Genomic DNA, 20,474 nt, shown 5'->3' with positions numbered 1-20,474 from the left:
AAATCAGGAATAGAATCCAAGTTTTGTGCTCCAAGTGTGATTCACGGTCTCTCAAATAACCACAGAAGGAAGGGCAAGTGTATAAGAATTCTGCAAAAATGAGTGGAAGGGAAAAAGTAACAGGGTTAATCAGGGGAGGCTTCCTGTAGGAGACCCAGTTTGCATTTTATGCTGGCAGTGTTTAGAGGAAGTGGGAAACCAGCGGGAGAGTTCTTAGCTCTTAGTCAAGATGTGGTTTTCCTGATAAGCTTGCTAGTTCCTGGTGCCCAGAGAAGCTAGGAAGCTTGACCAAGGTCACACAGCTATAAATGGCACTGGCTCAACTTGGGGGTTGTATCTAACTACTTATGCCTGGTTATGTCTCCTTGCTGCTGGAGAGGGAAGGATGAGAAGCAGGTAATCATAACATGGAGGGGTAGGGGGACATAAGGAGGCTCCCCAGTTTCTCAGACAGCCTCCCTCTGTCACAGGAGAAGTCCAGCAGTGAAAAAAACAGCAAGGTAAACTGCCAAGGCCTCAAGGTCAAGTAGACCCTGGTTGGAATCCTGGCTCCCCTACTGACTAGTGATGTGGCCTCAGCAACGCCACTTCACTCTGAGTCACGATTCTCTTGCAGGATTGCTGCAGATCCAGAGAAAGGGTCTCTGAGCACCCAGCCCAGGGCCAGGCTTAGTCAGAAAAATAAGATGGCCATTATTATTCCACAATGCCAGGCCAGCCACAGAAGGGTGGCAGGGCTGGACACGCATGGGACTTTCATTGCCAACATTCCCAACCTGCAATCACTGGGCACAAGTACTCGGCAGGGCGGGGGCTATGAGGTCAGGTCCATAATGCAACCACAGCTCCCTGCCTGTGCTACGAGGTGAACCATGACCTTCAGGAAACTGTGCTATGAGGTGAACCATGACCTTCAGGAAATGGAAAAGCAGCCCATTAACAAGGAGTGCAAAACAAAACCTCGGTGAACGTTTATTTCTCATCATACGGAACTGGTAGTAAAGCCAAAGAGTTGTGCATTTGAACACTGAATACCCCTCCCCACCTGCCCAGGGGACATTGACAGAGGCTTCATGTCCCCTCCAGAACCCACACCCCCCTGCTGGGGCCCCTTCTCACTGGCACATCCTTGCAGGGAGGGCTTTCAGGCCTGAAGGGGGTGCCAGTCCCTTCTCCGTGCCTGCACGGGTGTGAAATGTGGCACACTGGCTGGGCTCCTCTCCTGCCTGCCCAGAGAGGAGGGACAGGAGCAGCAGCATCGCGGCGCTTGCCTTTCCTCAGTCACCTCCACCTCCAGACTGGTCAGAGAGGAGGCGCAGACTGCCAGAATACGGGCAAGAAAAGTCTTAATTCACAGTTATTTGCTACAGAAAGTGCCTGGATTGGTCCTTGGCTGCTTTTGCCTCCAAGCAATCCACTTAAAATCCAGGAGAGGGGACAGAAGGGACACTGGGATGGGGGTGGGGGGGTCCTTGGAAGGCACCCAGGAGAGACTGACTGCAGGAGTCAGAGGAGGGGGGAGGTCCCAGAGGCCTTTAAGATTCTGCAAGAAAATCAGTTTGCTGTTGGCAGGTTGGCCTGAGAATCCAGGGGGCAGCAGGAGACATTGTGGAAACTCAGACACACCCTACAGTCTGCAACTGTGGCGGTCAAAGAGGTTTGGCAATGTAGCCATGGTCACCTGGCCAGAGAGGCAGGGCCCCAAACAAGAGCCCCGCTGGGCCATGGTGCCACCTAAGCCACCTAGAAAAAGGCTCAACTTTTTGGCAAACGCCTGCGGCAGAGCCACCGGAGACAGGAGAGTGGGGTGCCAGCCTCTGCGTGGCAGGTGCAGTCTGGGGAGAACGGGATTCTCCGTCTCCTCCTCCTCTCATACACTGACTGCGGCCCCAGGGGTGAGGCCCTGCAGAGGTTTGAACCTTGACCATTTAAGGACCAAAATAAAGAGAAATTATAATCTAATACTCCCTCTTCTTCAGAAGGCAAAGTGACTAACAGAGGTTCAAACTCTCTAGAGATAATCTGCTTTTCTGATGTGCTTGGCCTTTCTCCTAAGGCCTTATACCTCCAGGCATGGGGGAAAGGATGAGGGCGAAGAAGTCAAAAGAACTGAACTAGGATCTGGGCAACCAGGGAACAAAGGGCCTACAAGCCGCCCAGCAGAACAGACTTTTGGGGAACTGGACACACAGACCAGCTGTGACCTTGACTTTCACATTGATGGGTGAATGGCAAGTGGGAGGTAATGAAATCTGGGTATGAGAAGGGAGGGAAGGCAAAGCTGCCTGGAGTGTCAGTCCCTGGAGCTGTTCACCCCTCTCCCTTGGGGGCCAGCCAGGGACTTTCCAGTCCAGGAAGGCCACAGCACTTGTGGCACATAAGTCCGAGCTTGGTCCATTTTCCTTCCTATGACCTCTGCCTCTGGTGGCAGGGGAAGGAGGAAGGGCGTGGACCCTCAGGATCTTCTAGTCCTTTTCCAGCTCCCAGGGGCAGAGCTGAGATCCCACTCAGTGCAATGATCCTGTCCATTCCACTGACAAAAAGGAGGGTGTGGCTTGGGGGCTGCATTTCACATACAAGCCCACCCCGGAGTGGGCTGGCTGGGCGTGGGACACACAGGGGTCTGGGTCTGTCTCCAGAGAGAGAAGTCCTTGCAGAGAAGAGGACGCCCCAGGGTCAGCTGCTCCGGGCCCAGGTCCTGCGTGGGAGGGAGTCAGGTCATGTAGCGGGTGATGGCACGGAGGGCGTAGAGCAGAGCGGCTTGCATGCGCGCCTCCAGGAGCAGCAGGTTCACGTGGACCTGGGGCGCAGAGGAGGGCACGTTAGCAACTGATACCACTTCTCGCCATTCACACCCCTCCCAGACCGCCCCGATCCCTGACCACTTCCCTCACCCTTCCCTTTCCTACAGAGATGCCCTACGCTTTGCTAAAGCTCTGGGCAGTTGGGTGCAAGGATTGCTGAATAATTTCAAGCACAGTCAACCCTGTCATGACTAATCTCTTTATCCGCAAAAGCTAAAAACAAGAGCTACCACTAACTGAGCACCTATTTCGAATCAGAGGTTTACATGCATTTTCTCATTTCATCCTCCAGACAATCTTGAAATACAGCAGTATTTATTCCCATTATAAAGATAAAAAGCTCAGAGAGGCAAAGTGGCTTGCCCAAAGTCACACTGCTACTGAGTGACAGTGTTATGATTTGAACCCAGCTCTACCAAGCTACCACTAAGGATACCGTGTGAGGCGGGCACCCATGTTCCCATTTTACAGGTGAGTAAATTGAGTCTGAAAAAAATCACACAGTGGAGTAAGACTTGAATCCAGGACAACAGGCCCAGGTGTCCCTCCTGCAGGACAGACTTAGTTATGGGGTCCCTCAATGGGTCTTGATCCCTTGTCATCTCCACTAGCTAGGCTTGTCTGCTTCCATCCTGCTCTTCCTGCACGGGTTGTACCTTCTCCGAGTGGCGGAAGTGCTTCCAGAAAAGGTTGTACATTCTTCGGGTGGTCTTCTCTGGGTAGCAGGCCACTGTCTTGATATAGACCTTGAGATTCCGCTCCAGGAGCTGGTTCACCTCCCCATAATCATAGTCATCGTATCTGGATGGAAAGGCCCAACAGCGTTATTCACCTCTGCTCGCAGAGGTAGCTCCTCTCCCCTACCCCCACCCTACAGAAAGAAGAACAGAGAGTAGCCAGAAAAGTCAGAATGTAGGAAGCAAGAAGCCTGGTTCCTCTTAGAAAAACAGCTGATATCATATATTACAGGCCACAAGTCACAGGGGACCACTCCAAGGAACGCACAGAGAATGAGCATGCTGTATTGAGTGCCAACTACGTGCCATGTGGACATGTACTCATGGAATCCTCAAAGCTACTATACACTACTGTATATACAACTGTTTTCTACACTATATTATATTCATCAACCCCACTTTACAGATGAGGAAACTGAGATTCAGAGAAATGAAGTCTCTTGGCCTAGGTGATACAGCAGGGAATGGGTTTCAGACCCAGCTCTGCCTGGCTCCAGGGCCATATTAACGACCGTACAGTAAAGGCCATGGAAGGTGGGGGAGGAGGGCAGTGCATATTTACTCTGGAGAACAAAGAGGGTTAAGGGTAAAAAGGAATCAGTACACGTCTTACAGACGGGCACGCTAAAGCCTGGAGAAGGCAATTAACTTGTCAAAAAGCAAGTTGGTGATAAGTCTAGAAGCAACTTTGTTATTCTGTAGTCCACTGAGTTAGGGCAGCCAACATCATCCCAGATCAATGTGGATGGGAAAGACTGGTTGAAACTGGAGGACAGATAAGGTAGACAAAGATATAGGAACATAAACTACATTGGAGAGTGGAGAGGCCTAGACCTGAGGGCAGGAACTAGCCTGGGCCATGTTCTAAGATGCCCAATCCTTGGCCACCCTTGAGTTGGAACCTGCCAGTTACCAGCAAGAGGATGGGCAATTAAGCAAAACTCAACCCACCCTGTGAAATATGATTTACGGCTAGTAATACACAGAAACAAATTTTCTATAAGGAACATGTACCTTTTTAAAAATTGGGAGATAATTTTGTTGATGCTTGGTATAAATTGTTAAACAAAAAAAGCAAGAAAAATCATGTGTTCACTAAAATATGCTCATGTTTGAGTAAACGAGTAAAATAAGTGAAATGAATAGGGAAGAAAATAACAACAGATCTTGTTTTTGTAAAATTATATATGCTTTGGCTATTTGTGCATAGAAAAAAGACAGGAAGAAAATACCTGATAACAGCAGGTAGTATCATGGATAATTTTTATTTTCTTCTTTTTGTTATTTGTATTTTCTAAATTTTCTAAAAATCAGGCTGTTTCTCTTTAAAAACACCAAACATATTTTTTAAATGAAATAATCATTATAATTTCAATTGCACAGAAGTGACAACATAACAAAGAAAAAAAAGCAATGGAGGAAAACATTGCAGGATGTGGATGTGGTGGTTGTAGTGGAGTAAAATTCGGGGAAAAAATTTTTCTTAATACTTTGAACTTTCCACAATGTTATCAAAGTGAGATCTTTTTAAAATAAAAAGTTAATTAACAGGCTCACACCTGTAATCCTAGCACTTAGGAAGGCTGAGGTAGAAGGATCACTTGAGCCTAGGAGTTCAAGACCAGCCTGAGCAACATAGCTAGACCCCATCTCTACAGGCATGGTGGCATGTGCCTGTAGTCCCAGCTACTCGGGAGGCTGAGGCAGGAGGATTGCTTGTGCCCAGGAGTTTGAGGTTGCAGTGAGCTATGATGGCACCATTGCATACTAGCCTGGGCAACAGAGTTGCCTGTCTCAAAAAAAAAAAAAAAAAAAAAAAAAAATTGTTCTATGCATATCCTTGACAAGCAATTTCACATCTAGGATTTATCCACAAGGACTTATGTATAAGACTAGTCAGTGAACATGGTGTTTGTCATAGTAAAAAACTGTGAACAACCTTAATGTCCAACAATAGGGAAATGATTGAATAATTACAGTACATACATAACAAAATACCATGCAGTGGTTAAAAAGCATGAAAGATCTATTCATACTGATAAAAAAGGTGGTTCACACTAGATTATTAGGTGAAAAAAGAAAATTGCAGAATGTCAAACATGACCCCATCAATTAAAAAAAATTTTAAAATCAGAATATATTTAATAAGCAATAAGATGAAAATATAATTGACATTATACTATACAGAAAGCACTACTAGTAAATAACATTTTAGTGTGTAGTCTTCCACACATTTTCCATGCTTATATAACTGTTTAGAAAAAAAGGAACAAAGAGAAGATTCTCATTGGTAACCAGTTTTCTTTTCTCTCAAAACAGTTTGAATATTTTTCCATCGCAATAGAAATAGACCTCTATTGTAATATTTAATAGCTGCAACTCTTATGACTTAGATCTGGGAAAGAATAAAAAAAATTAAAGAAAAAAAAAAAGGCCAGGCATGGTGGCTCACACCTATAATCCCAGCACTCCGGGAGTCTTTAGGTGGGAGGACCACTTGAGGCCAGGAGTTCGAGACCAGCCTGGGTAACACAGCCAGACCCTGTCTCTACAAAAATAAATAAATAAATAAAATTTTTAAAAAATAAAAATTTTTTAAAATTTAAAAAATAAAATAATAGCTGCATATTTCACTGAATGGATATGTCATTATTTTAAGTCTCCTACTGGTGAGCATTTATGTTGCCTTTATTTACTATAACAGAAGAATTGCTACTCAGAATGGAAACACAAACATAAATATATATAGTGAATATATATGTATATACATGTATATATGTGTGCAAATATGTGTATATACGTATATATGAAACCATAGTTATCTCTGGAGGTGGGATTAAAGAGTTTCATTTACAAAGTTCAAATAATAAGCACTTTTATTATCTCTTAAAATCAGCAAAAAAATAAATTTGCTTTGAAAAACAGTATAGGCAACAGCAGCTTAGTTCCATTTGGTCTAAACAAACAAAAATAGTATAGGCAAGAAAGAGGGAGAAAAATGAAGCAACTATGAGCCTAAAGAGTCGTAGTGCACACATGCCCAGGGAGAGAAGACATGCGCTCACCTGATGCCAAAGACGCAGTGGATGTAGTTCCAGATGGCCCTGCGGAGCATGGAAGTGTCCACACCGCTGTGCATGGCGATGGTGTTGTAGGTGAGGCTATAGGCTGCCTGGAACTTCTCGTCCAGCAGCTGCCCACCCTCAGGGTAGAGCCGCTGGATCAGCGAGTAGCCATGGTCTTCCCAGGTATAATCCTTAGGAACGTGGGAAGGGGTTGGTGAGCAAATCTTTGGAGCCCAAGGCCGGTCAGAGAGACCCTGTCCTCTGGAGTCCACCTTGGCTCTCCATAACACTCCCTCCCCACACCACACATTTAACACACCGCTTGCTCTGGGCCTGAGACGTCAAGGAGGATGCACCTGGGTGATGACCTTTTCCCTAAGATCAGCACCCCCTGAGCTTAGGGTGCAGATGGGCCCCTTTAGGATTCACAGGAGCCCCACTGACCTCGTGGAATTTTGAGGGAGAGAAGGTATCCAACTCTATATCCACTCAAACCACCCGCACCCTGCTCGTTCATAAATCTGGAGCAATGGTCAACACTAGTGCCCTACCTGGGCACGGAAGGTTGGGGGCGCCTGAGTCCCTCGCCGGGTGAAGTCCTCATATCCAAAAGTGGGGTCTTCCACGAAGCACAGCATGTCTGGGTGTGGAGTGGGCTCCAGAATGTCAGCTGAGGACCAGAAAGAAGTCACAGTGAGGCTGAGGCACAGAGCACACAGGGTCCACTCCTGATTAATCATCAAAAGGGGGCAGGGCAAGGCCGGGTAGAGGGCCAAGAAAGCCCCTTGCTACGGTGAGCAGGACTTCAGCCAAAGCCAGGCCTGGGGGAGGAGGTGAATCAGGCCCATGGGCCCAAGAGGCAAGGCCCCTAGTGACAGTGACAACAGTTATTTACGGAGCTGCTTGCCCTGGGCCAGGCTCTGTGCTAAGAGCTTGGCTTCTGTGGTCCCATTTATCCCGCACACCAATCCTGAAGCCCTGAGACAGGAAGTGACTTGTCAGTGGTCACAGAGCCAGAAGGGCTAACAGGCCAGGGTTCAGAGCCAGATCTGAGCCCAAAGCCCACATTTGGAACTTCTTGGAAGGGAGGTTGAGACGCGGCTGCCTCTGGAGTACAGGAGACGGGGTGCCCGCAGCGGGGGCTACTCCCCACTAGAGACGGTGTAAGCAGCGGGCAGCCCCGGAGCCCGGCTGCCTGTGGTCCCGTACCTGAGGGGGTCACCAGCAGGCTCTCCGACTTCTCCAGCTCAAAGCGGCTCTCCATCTCCTCCTGCGATGCTCCCTCATCCCGCAGCAGGCTCTCCTGCAGCTGCCTCATGCGTTCCATCAGAGCCTCCACGTCGCGGGCGGCCTCAAAGCCCTGGAGGAGGGGCCCAGTGGTGACCGTCTGTTCCTCCTCTCTCAGCCTCTCGCAAACACCACTCATCCCCCCCACACGCCAGGCCTTCCTGAATGATCACGAAGGCCTAGTGCAGCCTCTGTGCCAGCCACCGTGTGTCCAGCTCACAGGGTGTGTGCTTCCCAAAGTGAAATTTACGAAGCTACAGGACAGACACGAGTCTTCCCTCACAGGTAGGGAACTTTTTAAAGTATCTGTATTTTTGTAGTTAAAAAAAAAAGGCCACATTATGGAGTAAGAGGCAAACTTTATATATTTATTTACTTATTTTCAAGACAGGGTCTCACTCTTTCTCCCCAGGGAGAGTGCAGTGGCATCATCATAGCTCATTACAACCTCCAACTCTTGGGCTCAAGCGATCCTCCTGCCTCAGTCTCCCAAGTAGCTGGGACTACAGGTGTTTGCAACCACACCTGGCTAATTTTTCTATTTTTAGGCAGAGACAGGATCCTTGCTCCGGCTGGTCTTGATCCTCCTACCTCAGCCCCCCAAAGTGCTAGCTGGGATTACAAGCCAAACTTTGTATTTTTAAAGCACTAAAAACTGGCAGACTCTGAGCCTATGGGGCTACATACTGAGAGGTCAGTCACATGGTATTTCATTTAATCTTCACGACCCACTGTGAGTAGGAGTCTTTATCCCCATTTCACAGGTGAGGAAACTGAGCCTCAAAGTCAAATAACTTTTTATGGCCTCAGCGTGAGGAGATAGGGAAGCAGTAGCTTGCACCCAAGGACCAGAGGCCACGCCACCTTCCTCCCCAACCAGGACCCAGGCCCGTGACTCACCCCAGAGTTGTTCAATGGGTCCCCACTTGGGGGGGTGTTTTGCTCACTGGGGGGCGAAGGTGCCTGGGGGGCAGGACTTCCCTCTGGGTCCCCCTCAGGGAGGATGCCACAGCCAAACACGAAGGAGGACAGCGAGTGGCAGTGGGTGAGCAGGACCAGAGCCTGAATGAGTTCGGCCAGGGACCAGCTGTGCTCGCCCGTCTTCAGCAAGGCCTGGAAGGGAGGGAAGACGAGACCTGCTCAGTGCCTGCCCCTGGGCTGCCCTCCATGCCCCAGCCAGGCCCCTGTGCTCCCTTGGGGACCCTCCTCTTTGTCCATTGCACCTGGATGTGCTCTTTGGTGATGAGCCACGGCCGATGTGCCAGCAACTTGTTGATCTCGTTGAGTTTGCGCAGCTTCTCAGGGGCCCGGTGGAGGCCCAGTAGCCACTCAGGGTCACCACCAGTCTGCAGAAACTCGGCCATGTGGGAACCCACCAAGTAAGAACACTGGTGGCGGGCAGCAGCCTGCAGAGGTGGTGGACAGAGCCTGGGTCACCCTCCTTCTTCTGTGCCCCACTCAGGGTGGGTGCCCCGTGGAAGAAGATATCGTAGGGCTCACCATTGCCCAAGAGGTAGGAGACCTAGATTCTAACCCCAGCCCTGCCACCAGCTTACAGGTCACCTGACCCCTCTGCACCTCAGTTTCCCAGTCTGCAAAGTAGGCACTAAAGATGCCTCTATTCAGAACCAAAAATTCTATGAATGGTCAGAAAAAGCCAGGGCTTTCCTTTGCTATTCTGCTGCCTTCCCTCCTTGCCTAAGGAATAAGCTCAGAAAGCTCCCGGAAAAGAGATCCAAAGACAGAACCCTCCGTGTAGCTGCTCTACAAGTGGCAGGCCCAGACAGGCTCACCATGATGGCAATGTAGTGGCGCCAGGAGCTGGCCAAGGGGCCATCCGTGTGTAGCAGCAGGTAGTGCAGGCGCCAGAAGCTGTTAAGGTAGTCGGGGTGCAGGCCCATCACCACCGCCAGGTTGTCCACCCGCCCTGAGGACATCAGCGCCTCCAGCCCCAGGTGCTGCTCGAGGTTCTCAGTCCCCTCCCGAAGGACCTGCAAAGCAAAGGAGAGACCGTGGGTTTCCCTCCTGCCCTCCCTACCCAAGAGACCGATGTATCCTTTGTGGTGGGTTTTTTTTTTTTTTTTTTTTTTGAGACAGAGTCTCACTCTGTTGCCCAGGCTAGAGTGAGTGCCATGGCGTCAGCCTAGCTCACAGCAACCTCAGGCTCCTGAGCTCAAGCGATCCTCCTGTCTCAGCCTCCCGAGTAGCTGGGACTACAGGCATGCGCCACCATGCCCGGCTAATTTTTTCTATATATATTTTTAGCTGTCCATATAATTTCTTTCTATTTTTAGTAGAGGTGGGGTCTCGCTCTTGCTCAGGCTGGTCTCGAACTCCTGAGCTCAAACGATCCGCCCACCTCGGCCTCCCAGAGTGCTAGGATTACAGGCGTGAGCCACCGCGCCCGGCCTGTGGTGGGTTTTTAATAGCAATAAAATGAAAACCACTACCATGCCCAAAAGGGGGGAATGTGGAGGAAAATATATTCTAATAAGTGATTAAACGAATACCTGTTAGGCACCCTATATACTAATAACAGCCAATACTTACATGTATAATGGCATATACCAAGAACTGTTCAAGCACTTTATATATATTAACTCATTTAATTCTCACAACAACTATAAAACTGGCATTCTATTTTCTCCATTTTTAGATAGGAAAACTCAGGCACAGAGATTAAAAGTACAAGTTCTCCTCCCTTCACGGAGCTTTAATGCCAACACTGCAAATGCAGACAGGCATGGGCTGGGTGCAAAGTAGCTCCCACACGCTCAGTGCTTCCCCACACCATGTCTGCGCTGGGAGCGGTCCCTGCCTTATCTCACTGCATCTTTGCAATAATCCTGGGAGGCCAATACTGTTATTTTCCCCCTGGACAGAGGAAACCAGAGAGGTTTTGTTACTCGCTTAAGGTCACAGATCTGGTAAATGACAGCACTAGGATTCAAATCCAGATTAACTCCAAAGCCTATTTCTTTCCTTTATTATAAAAGAGTAGTTATTTATAAATGAAAAAATAAAATACAAGAGCAATACTTCAGTTTAAAATTCTGGGCTACAGCCAAGTAATCAGCAAGTGGTTGTTCACCTTACATTTACAAAGGAGGGGAGGAACTGGGACTTTAGACACTTGTTAACAGCTCATTAACCACTTGGCCTACACATTCAGGAAAGCAACTGAGAACAGGAAACAAAAAATTCATCCTTGTTCATTGAAGGCCAAAGAAAAATCAGAAAACTATTTTAAATCTTTTCTGTGTTTCCCAGAAGCCCCACATGCTAGAATGTAAGTTCCATGCTGGCAAAGATTTGTGTCTATCTCGTTCACTGCTGGAACCCCAGCACCCAGAATGGTGCCTGACATAGATTAATCATTCAGTCAATATGTGTTAAATAAATGTCTGAATGCATTCAGTAGATGAAAGCTGTCTCTGTTGCACTAAGTGAAAAAACAAAACAAACAAACAAGGTGGCAACTATGACCTTGGTTCTATACTGAAAATAAGTACCCTGTACTGAACAAAAACCCTGGAAAACAGTAGCAAATGGTTAACAGCGATGGTCTTTTCAGGAGGTGTGGGGTGGGGATTATAGGAGATCAGAGCTTTCTGAAACACTGGGAAAAAAAATTTTTTTTTAAACAGAGGAAAGCTTAAACCAGTCTCCCACTATGACAAATTATGCAATCGAGTTTCCTGCATTTGGGGAAATCGCAGGGGTCAGCACAGTGCAACGGATGAGCCTCACCCTGGGAAAACTGCCTTCATGATCATGGTATATCCCCTGACAGGTAAGTATGGAAAAAAAATTTTAATACTAAACATATATTACTGTTGAAGCAAAAAAAATGTTGTAATATATGCACAGTCAGGGGTGAAATAAGATAGATAGTTCTATCTCAGTAAGGAAAAACAGGTGTTGATCTGGGAATCAAAAGTTTGGCCATTACCTGGCTGTATTATTAGCACTTTATCTCTTTGAGTCTGTTTCTTTCCAGTAAAGTGGGGTTCATAGTGCCTGCTTCACAGAGCTGTTCTGTGAATTAAATGAATCAGGAACCTGAAGGGGTAGTTTCAAAGTTGCAATTTAAGGAATCGTAAAAGACCCTCACCCATCAATGCCCCATGTCCTTTCTTCCCAGGCACCAAAGATTCCTTACCCCTGCCAAGCTTACCTCCTCCACTGGGATGAAGGCGCTGGGCCCTCGAGGACCTCGCCGGGCTCGGCTCTCCCTCTGCTCCTGGGAGGAACATCAAGGTTAGTGGGTGGTGGTGGGAAGAATAGAAAGTACTGTTATCAGGCAAGGTGGCTCAGGCCTATAATCCTAGCACTCTGGGAGGCTGAGGTGGGAGGATTGCTTGAGCTCAGGAGTTGGAGATCAGCCTGAGCAAGAGTGAGACCTGGTCTCTACAAAAATTTGCCAGGCATGGTGGCACCTGTCTGTAGTCCCAGCTACTCAGGAGGCTGAGGCAGGAGGATTCAGTTCAGGAGTTTGAGGTTGCAGTGAGTTATGATGACACCACTGCACTCTAGCCCAGAGGGCAGAGTGAGACCCTGTCTCAAAAACAAACAAAAACTATAATCTACCACCATCTCTTATCTGGACCACCACCCACAGCCTCACCAATTGTCTGTCTCCACTGCCCTGTCCTCTCCTGTCCATCCTCTACCCAGCAGCCAGATTAACTTTCTGAAATAGTAAACCTGATCAACTGGCTTAAAACCCTACCTCCTCCTCCCATGGCCTTCCAGATAAGTTAGCCCAACCGCCCTCCCACTGGTTATTCCTATCGCAAAGCCAACTCTTTATAGTCCTTCAGGGTCTAGGAATCTTTTTTGACCCTTATCTGTGACCCCCCAATTCCCAGTGCTTTTGCCTCTCAAAACACCATCTTTTAATTGTTGGGGTTTTTTTGTTTGTGTTTTAGAGACAGAGTCTCACTCTGTCACCCAGGCTAGCACAATTCTAGCTCGCTGTAGCCTTGAATTCCCAGGCTCAAGTAGTCCTCCTGCCCCAGTCTCTCAAAGTGTTGGGATTACAGGCATGAGCCACCAAACCCAGTCCTTACTGTTGCTTTTAAGTCTTTCTACTACCAGATCACATTTTATGGAGAGCAGGGCTGGGTCTTTCATGCTACTGTACAAATGCAAATAGAGAATGCAGAAAGGCAGGGAGGGAATCAGAGCAGGGTGTACAAGGCTGATGGGGGTGGCTATTCTGACATGTATATATTTGAGCCTCTTTAGAAACTACCAGAATCATGTACTCACTAAATATGCTTCTCCTAGTCCTAGAGATGAAGTTCAGGAAGGCTGTTTTATTTATTCATTAATTTTGTTAATTTTTTGGGCGGGGCAGCCTCTTGGCACTGGCCTTGGATACAGTTTACCCAAATCAGAGTCATGCCCTCACTGTAACAGGACAGGGGTCCCCCAGTTCTCCCCTCCCCATTAAGATCCAGACTTAGCACCAGCCCCAGGTATCCAGGGAATAAAAATAACAATTAAAATTTCCTTCTCAGGTAGCCAAAAGCGCCCCCCGAAGGAGGCAGACCTTGGGAATCCTGGAAGACTACAAAGGAAAGAGCTATGGGACCTGGAAGTCTCGGGGGTAGGTACCAGTTCTGTCACTAACTGGCTGTGTGGCTCTGGGAACGTTACCTAGACTCTCTGGGCCTTAATCCTGGACAGAGAAGGCAGTTGAGCTGACCGCTCAGGCCCCTTTTAGCGCACACTTCTGGGAGCTACCAGCCAGGCTGGTCCAAGTTCAGCGTAGTAACCACCACAGTCTCCAAGCACTCCCTTGTCAGCTTCCCTCCTCCTCCCTCACCAAAGAGAAAAAGCCCAACAGCTCTGTCTGGGAGATAAGGATTGCTGACTCCGCAAACTGGCCCTCCCCCGTCAGGGGACCTGAGGACAGATAGAAAACTACAGCAGGAGTAGGGCAGGGCAGAGCTGGGAGAGGAGGGTGGGGAGGGCAGGGAGGGCACGCCAGAGGTGCTGGGGAGGGACAGGGAACAGCCTTGAGAATGCCAGCTCCCTCCAAAATCTAAGGCAGGAGCTGTCAAAGGAAGGAGCTGACACCTGTAGGTCTTTCAGTGATTAGTCTGGATGCATCAACATTTTCCAGCAATAACAATTATGATGATGATGATAATGTCCAGTTAAAAGATAGGGATTCTTGACACAAACTCTCTGGGCTCAAATGACAGCTCTATCACCTGTTAGCTATATAAGCCTCAGTTTCCTTACCAAATAGTGGAGATAATATTATCTATTTTCACTGAGTAGTCAGGAGGATTTAATGAGCTAACACCACAAAGCTTACCTCAACATCGCCATCACAATAAGCACTTAATAAAAGTTGGCTATCATTCACCTTATTATTATTTCAAACAAGGGCTTCTTTTTTTTTTTTTTTTTTTTGAGACAGAGTCTCACTCTGTTGCCCAGGCTAGAGTGAGTGCCGTGGCGTCAGCCTAGCTCACAGCAACCTCAAACTCCTGAGCTCAAGCGATCCTCCTGTCTCAGCCTCCCGAGTAGTTGGGACTACAGGCATGCACCACCATGCCCGGCTAATTTTTTCTATATATATTTTTAGCTGTCCATATAATTTCTTTCTATTTTTAGTAGAGATGGGGTCTCGCTCTTGCTCAGGCTGGTCTCGAACATCCTGAGCTCAAACAATCCTCCCACCTCGGCCTCCCAGAGTGCTAGGATTACAGGCGTGAGCCACCGCGCCCAGCCCAAACAAGGGCTTCTCAACCCAAGCAGTACATTAGAATCTCCTCGAGATTTATTTATTTGTTTATTTTAAGGGAGGGGGTCTTGTTTTGTCACCCAGGCTGGAGTGCAGTGGCATGAGCTTTTTTAAAAATACCCAAGTCAGGCACATCCCTGTAATCCCAGCTAGTCAGCTAGTAGGGAGGTAGAAACAGGAGAATTGCCTGAGGCCAGGAGTTTGAGACTAGTCTGGGCAACATAGCAAGACCTCATCTCAATTAAAAAATATATACTAATGCCAAGGTCCTACCTCCAGCCATTTTAATTTAATTGGTCTAGGATGGTGCCCCAGTATAACATACAGCCAGGGTGAGGACCATTGTTTGCACCATTTATTGATCACTTTCTCAAGTATAAGGCACTGTGCTAAGTGCTTTCCAGGTGGAAACAATTAATTTGTTTATTCAACAAATTCTTAAAAAAATTGTTACTGTCAATCTCACTTGAATATGATCGACAAATATTTTTGATGACTATATTACAGGCAGCAAGAACACAGCAGTGAAAAGGCAAAGTCTCAGCCTCCATATATTAATAATTCAGGATCTAATGGCAAAAGACAAACAAATGATGAATAGGATTTCAAATCATAGATTCTATAGAGTGAGTGAAAGAAAGCAATGAACATATGATGGATGGGAGAGTGTGCAATATTTTAGTGTAAGTAGACAGGAAAAGCCACTGAGGAGGTGGCCTTTGAACTGATATCTAAATGTTAAGAAGGCAACAGGGCGGGTATAGGTCCAGGGGGACCAGCATTCCAGCCAGAGGGAACAGCCAGGATAAAGCCCCAAAGGCAAGACCAAGTGGATTTGACTCCAGGGCTCCAATGCCCCAAATGCCTCCCTGACTTCGACTCCAGGGGAAGTTCAGTGGTGGGGGTGGGGGGGGGGGAAGCAGGCAGGGCAGGGTCCCACTGCCTCGAGATGACATCTCCAATTCAGCCCTCTCCCCATTCCCTGGCATAGGGAGTCAATAGCAACAGTGGTTTGTAACAACACTGGTTACCGCTGGCTAAGCATTGACTTCACACACACTACCTAGACTTTAAGGTAGAAGCTACTGCCAGCGCCCTCATTTTACAGATCGACTAAAGCTCAGAGAGGTCAACTCACTTCTGGCCACTCAGCTGGGAAGGAGGTAAGAGATCTGGGGGACACAAACCAGGTTTCTACAAGTGCAGAAATGAGTCCCCACTCTCTAAACTTCTCAAGTCTCAATAATCTCCAGGTGTTTGCACCTGAGGCTCACCAGCAGTGAGAGGCTCTTTCTCTCTGCCCACAGTCACGGCACCTGTCTCACTGTTTCTCACCTTGAGGGCACACACCAAACCTAGTTCCTTGTTGCTACTCCAGTGTTAAGCACAGCACAGGCCAACAGAACTTTTTGCTATGATGGAGTGCAAATATGGGAGTCCCTAGTCACTATAGCTGAGCATTTGAAATGTGACTAATGCAACAAAAAATTGAATTTTTTCATTTTAATTTTAAGTTATCTGAATTTAAATAGCAGGCCAGGTGTGGTGGCTCATGCCTGTAATCCCACCATTCTGGGAGGGTGAGGCAGAAGGATTGCTTGAGGTCAGGAGTTTGAGACCAGCTTGAGCAAGAGTGAGACCCAGTCTCTACTAAAAATAGAAAAATTAGGTGGGTGTGGTGGCACATGCCTGTAGTCCCAGCTACTTGGGAGGCTGAGGCAGGAGGATTTCTTGAGCCCAGGAGTTTGAGGTTGCTGTGAACCTGTGAACTAGGCTGAGGCCACAGCACTCTAGCCCGGGCAACAGAGTATGACTTTGTCTCAACAACAACAACAAAAAAGATGTAAATTTAAATAGCCACAGCTAAGGGCTACCATATTGGACAGCACAGGTTCAGCATACCTGATAAAGGCATGATTCCAGTCCCACTTTACAGATAAAGAGAAACCCAGAGGGGGCTGGTCACCTGCCCGAGGTAATACAGCTAGTATGGGTTGGAGGGAGAATGAATGGTGGCTATTCCTATAGTTCCAACTGAGGAGATCACATGGGGCAGCAGGAACACTGAAGTCAGACAACTCACTGGGTGGCCACTCAACAGGAAGGTCTTCAGGCAAGTTGTAAAAAGCGGGTAATGGCCTTAGAGCTCAGTGCCTGGCTCCTAACATAAGGGCTCGCTACACGTTCACTTTGATATTAGCGCAGGCAGTTGCACATAGGTTCCATGTAATTTTCATCCATTTGGGAGTGAGGGGGACCTCTATTTTGCACACAAGGAAAGATTAAGGGTCCAAAGGTTAAGTACTAGCTGACAAGTGGCCAATCTGATATTTGAACCCAGGGCTGTTTGGCTTCTAAGGTCCTTTCCACTCCACCATAACAGCTTCTGGAAATGGCCCCAGGACTGGAGATTTGAACCCAACTCAGTCTGGCTTCCAGGGGTTCTATCCACTACTCACACTGGCCTCTTAGAGAAGCCCTAGCCTGCCTGCCTGCCTGCCTGCCTGCCTGCCTGCCTTCCTTCCTTCCTCCCCTTCCGTCCTTCCTTCCTTCCTTCCTCCCTCCCCTTCCTTCCTTCCTCCCTCCCCTTCCTTCCTTCTCACTTTGTCACTCAGGCCAGGGTGCAGTGGTGAGATCATAGCTCCTTCCAGCCTCAAACTCTGGGCTCAAGCGATCTTCCTGCCTCAGCCCAGCCTTTATTCTTGATATCCTATCTAGAGCCTGTGAGCCCCTGGACTCAGCTACAGACACCTGCTAAGTCACTCTGCCAGCTAGGAGGGAGCAGACACTATCACCCCCTAACCACGACAGCTGAACTCAGAAATTTGCCTGGGTTTACACCTGAGAGAACGATACATACAGAGATATGGCCCAAGCAGCCCCTGACCTCCAGCCCTGTAGAGGGCTGGGAGTGCAGAGTGTGAGTGGTGCCACACACTTGTCCGCCCATCATGAGCTGGGCACCAGGCTAAGTGCTTTACACATCTCATCTGTCTGATTCCTCACAACCAGCCAGAGGGAAATAGGTCTTGTTATCCCTTGTTTACAGACAGGTCACTGAGGTTCGGGAAGGTCCTCTCCCAAATGGGCACAACTCAGATCTGACTCTAAAGCCTGGACAGTTCACAAGGGTCACCTAAGCCAACAAGGGGCAAATAGTTACACTTACTAGGTGCAAAGAACAGTGCTGGGGATGAGACCCGCAAGGGGTCTCAAGTCCAGCAAGGGAGACAGAAAAGAAACAGCCAGTTACACGATTATTTCACATAACTGGGACAAAAGCTCCTAGAATGGAGAAGGGGGACTGGAAGAGGGTATGCAAGGGGACTTCTCTGGTGAGGGAAGAAAGGTTTCCCTGAAGAAATGTCTGAGGAAGTTATTCTAGAAGCCAATATGGCTTTGAAAACATACTACCAGCACTAAAACTAGTGTGAAGTCCTCAGAACTTTGTGGACACACACACACATTTGAGGGCCTTGATCCCCTGAAAGGGGGTGTGTGGTGGAATAAGGGGGAGTTGAGGGGTCTTGGGCACCAGGCTCTGTAAGATCAGAACCCTGCTATCTTCTAAGGATCCACTGAAAGCAGACATCTTCCCAAGGTCCTCTTTTCTCAAGAAACGATTCGTGGAAATATGCCAGACATCACCAGCCTTCCCCACTGATGAAACACGGCTTCTGTCTAAAGGCCACTCCCGTGAAGCCTGCCTGGACCACCTGAGGCACTATTTTCTCCCTAGACCACTTCCCAGGTGCTGTTCTGGAGAAGGATGTACCGACTCTCTCCTCAAGCAGGCAGGAATAGGCTCAGGCACCATCTAATGAGACACTCCGGGGAAAGGGAAATGTGTGCCCTGGCCACATTCTGATAATAGCTCACATGTTTTATACGGTTACCATGTTCCGGGCCCTGTGCTTTAGCCTTTGCTTGAATTCTGAGTTAATTCTCCCAAATGTCCCTCAGAGATACTATAAAATCCCCATGGGAAGCAACTGGGGATCAGAGAAGTGATCCCTAGGCCATGGCCACACAGCAAGTTAGCAGGAGGGCTGGGACAGGAACCTAGTGCTCACTCTAGCGCCCAGGTGCTCTCAATAATAACATCATTTCCATTTTTCAAGAGAAACACTCTTCAAAGTATCTTGGTCAAAGTCAAGTAGCAGAGAAGTGACAGGAGTGAGGGTCATTCCTCCACACAAGGCTCCTAAATCATGGTGGGGAAGTGTGAACAAGCTAAGAGAAAATCCAGGACACAAACCACACATTGCTGGAAGTAGGACCCCCCAAAACTATGTTGCTCAGAGAAGAGCTGAAATTTCCCAGAGGTCGCCCAGCTTAGTACTAGCACTCCACCAACTCTCAGTCCCAGCCATACACCTCCACCATGGTCCAGGCCTGCAAACTAAAGAAACAAGCAAAACTCTCTGTAGGGCCAGGCACTCTCCGCAATCCTAGAGACACCCAGGCCAAAGAATGAGCTACTGGGTGGGGCTACTGAAGAAAGCCTCTCTCTAAGCACCTTCTGGGCCTCAATTTGTTCATCCTGTAAAATGGGGCTATACTGTAGCTTGTAATATTCTGCTGGTTTAGTCCTGAGGACTCAAAGAAAAGGCAAAACTCGAGGCTGGCATGTACTAGGTACTTAATAAATGATAAACTATCCATTATAGCTGCTGGGGATGGGGGAGTGCGAATTATTAGATTAGGTCCACCTTATTCCAGGCCTTCGTGCAAAGCCTTTCCAGGCTACACCGCGGGGAGGGGAGTTCCCGTGAAACAAACTTCTGGGACCTCAGACCACTTACTTAGCAGAGCTCAGGCTAATCCGCGGTTGGCTCCGGGAGCCGCGGCCAGGGCTGTCCCCTCTCCCCCCAGCGCCTGCCAAGCCCTCAGAGCACCCGCCCTCCCCTCTTCAAATCAGGGGTGCTGGTGGGCTGGGGGCAAGGTCGACCTTCGCTGGCAAGTCCCAGGTGCCCCACTCCCCGCGCTGGGGGTAGGAGCCGGGACATATCCTAGAAAGAGTCCTCTGCCCGCCAGCCCCCGCTAGGAGGAAGGGAATCTGCGGAAGGGGGCGGGGAGGAGGAGTGGTCGGGCCGCTCCGGCCGGGATTTGCCTGGACTTGAAGACGCTCTCGACAGGAGTCTAAAACCCGGGAGAGCTTCGAGGAGGCTATCCCCTCATTGGCCAGGAGTCCGAGGGAGCCCAGGAGAGCTCCACTGCCCCGGGGGGAGGGGGAGGGGTGGGGGGGCCGTGGCTGTCAGTTGATGCAACCCCAGTCCTGGGTTACGCGCTCCCGTTCCCGAGCCCGGGGGGCGCACAGACTAGGCTCGGGGCAGCTTGAGGCGCAGAAGCGGCTCGGGGTTCAAGGGAAGAGTGGCGTCACTCGGCCGCTGCTTACCTCTCCCGGCGCGGGGCCGCCGACGCCGCCCGGGGCGAACGGCAGGTAGCCCTTGAGCTCGGAGCGGCACTCAGAGTCCGCGACGATCATCGTGTGCGCCAGGACCCAGCCGCGGCTCGCCGACCACCCGTGCACCGGAGGGGGTTTTGGACGGCCGCACGCAGGAAGCCGGGACTGGGAGCCGCTGGGGAGGTTCTAGAACCCCGGGGTGGCTCTCGGGGTTCCAGAACGCTCCGAAATCGGAGAACGGCCGCCGCTGTGCTGGACTCTTCCCCCAGTCTGGCTTCTGGAACGGTGAATGGCCTCGAGGGCCCGGGATTGGCCGCGGCGCAGGGGTTTTCACGGCCTCGGAAGTCCGCAGTGGCCGGTGCTGCTCGCGGACCCAACGCTCCTCAGCATCCCCGCCGCGGAACTGCCAGC

At 49.2% G+C, this 20,474-nt stretch overlaps 1 protein-coding gene and 1 non-coding gene across 2 annotated transcripts; both read right to left on the bottom strand.

Annotated features, from left to right (window-relative positions):
• Nucleotides 1-951: 951 nt before the first annotated feature.
• On the bottom strand, nt 952-20,474 carry SESN2 (sestrin 2). The gene is made up of 10 exons (XM_069477547.1): nt 20,055-20,474; nt 12,071-12,136; nt 9,687-9,884; nt 9,117-9,299; nt 8,794-9,006; nt 7,816-7,966; nt 7,158-7,276; nt 6,607-6,797; nt 3,461-3,605; nt 952-2,800 (listed from the first exon to the last, which is right to left on the bottom strand). The coding sequence occupies exons 1-10, from the start codon at nt 20,142-20,144 to the stop codon at nt 2,714-2,716; spliced, it is 1,443 nt and encodes a 480-aa protein (XP_069333648.1). The 5' UTR covers nt 20,145-20,474; the 3' UTR covers nt 952-2,713.
• On the bottom strand, nt 11,537-11,694 carry LOC138390944 (U1 spliceosomal RNA). The gene has a single exon (XR_011234611.1). It is a non-coding gene; the product is annotated as a U1 spliceosomal RNA (small nuclear RNA).

The sequence above is a fragment of the Eulemur rufifrons genome, chromosome 8 (genome assembly GCF_041146395.1).
Source record: "Eulemur rufifrons isolate Redbay chromosome 8, OSU_ERuf_1, whole genome shotgun sequence".
NCBI classification, from domain to species: Eukaryota; Metazoa; Chordata; class Mammalia; order Primates; family Lemuridae; genus Eulemur; species Eulemur rufifrons.
Note: the sequence above shows the minus strand (reverse complement) of the source record. Positions and strands in the feature narration are given on the sequence as shown.

Coding starts and splice junctions, on each gene's coding strand:
- SESN2 (XM_069477547.1), bottom strand. CDS start 20,144: ATGATCGTCGCGGACTCTGAGTGCCGCTCCGAGCTCAAGGGCTACCTG. Junction 9,007..9,116: donor TCACCAAAGAGCACATCCAG/GTGCAATGGACA, acceptor CCTCCCTTCCAG/GCCTTGCTGAAGACGGGCGA. Junction 2,801..3,460: donor ACTTCCGCCACTCGGAGAAG/GTACAACCCGTG, acceptor TCTGCGCCCCAG/GTCCACGTGAACCTGCTGCT.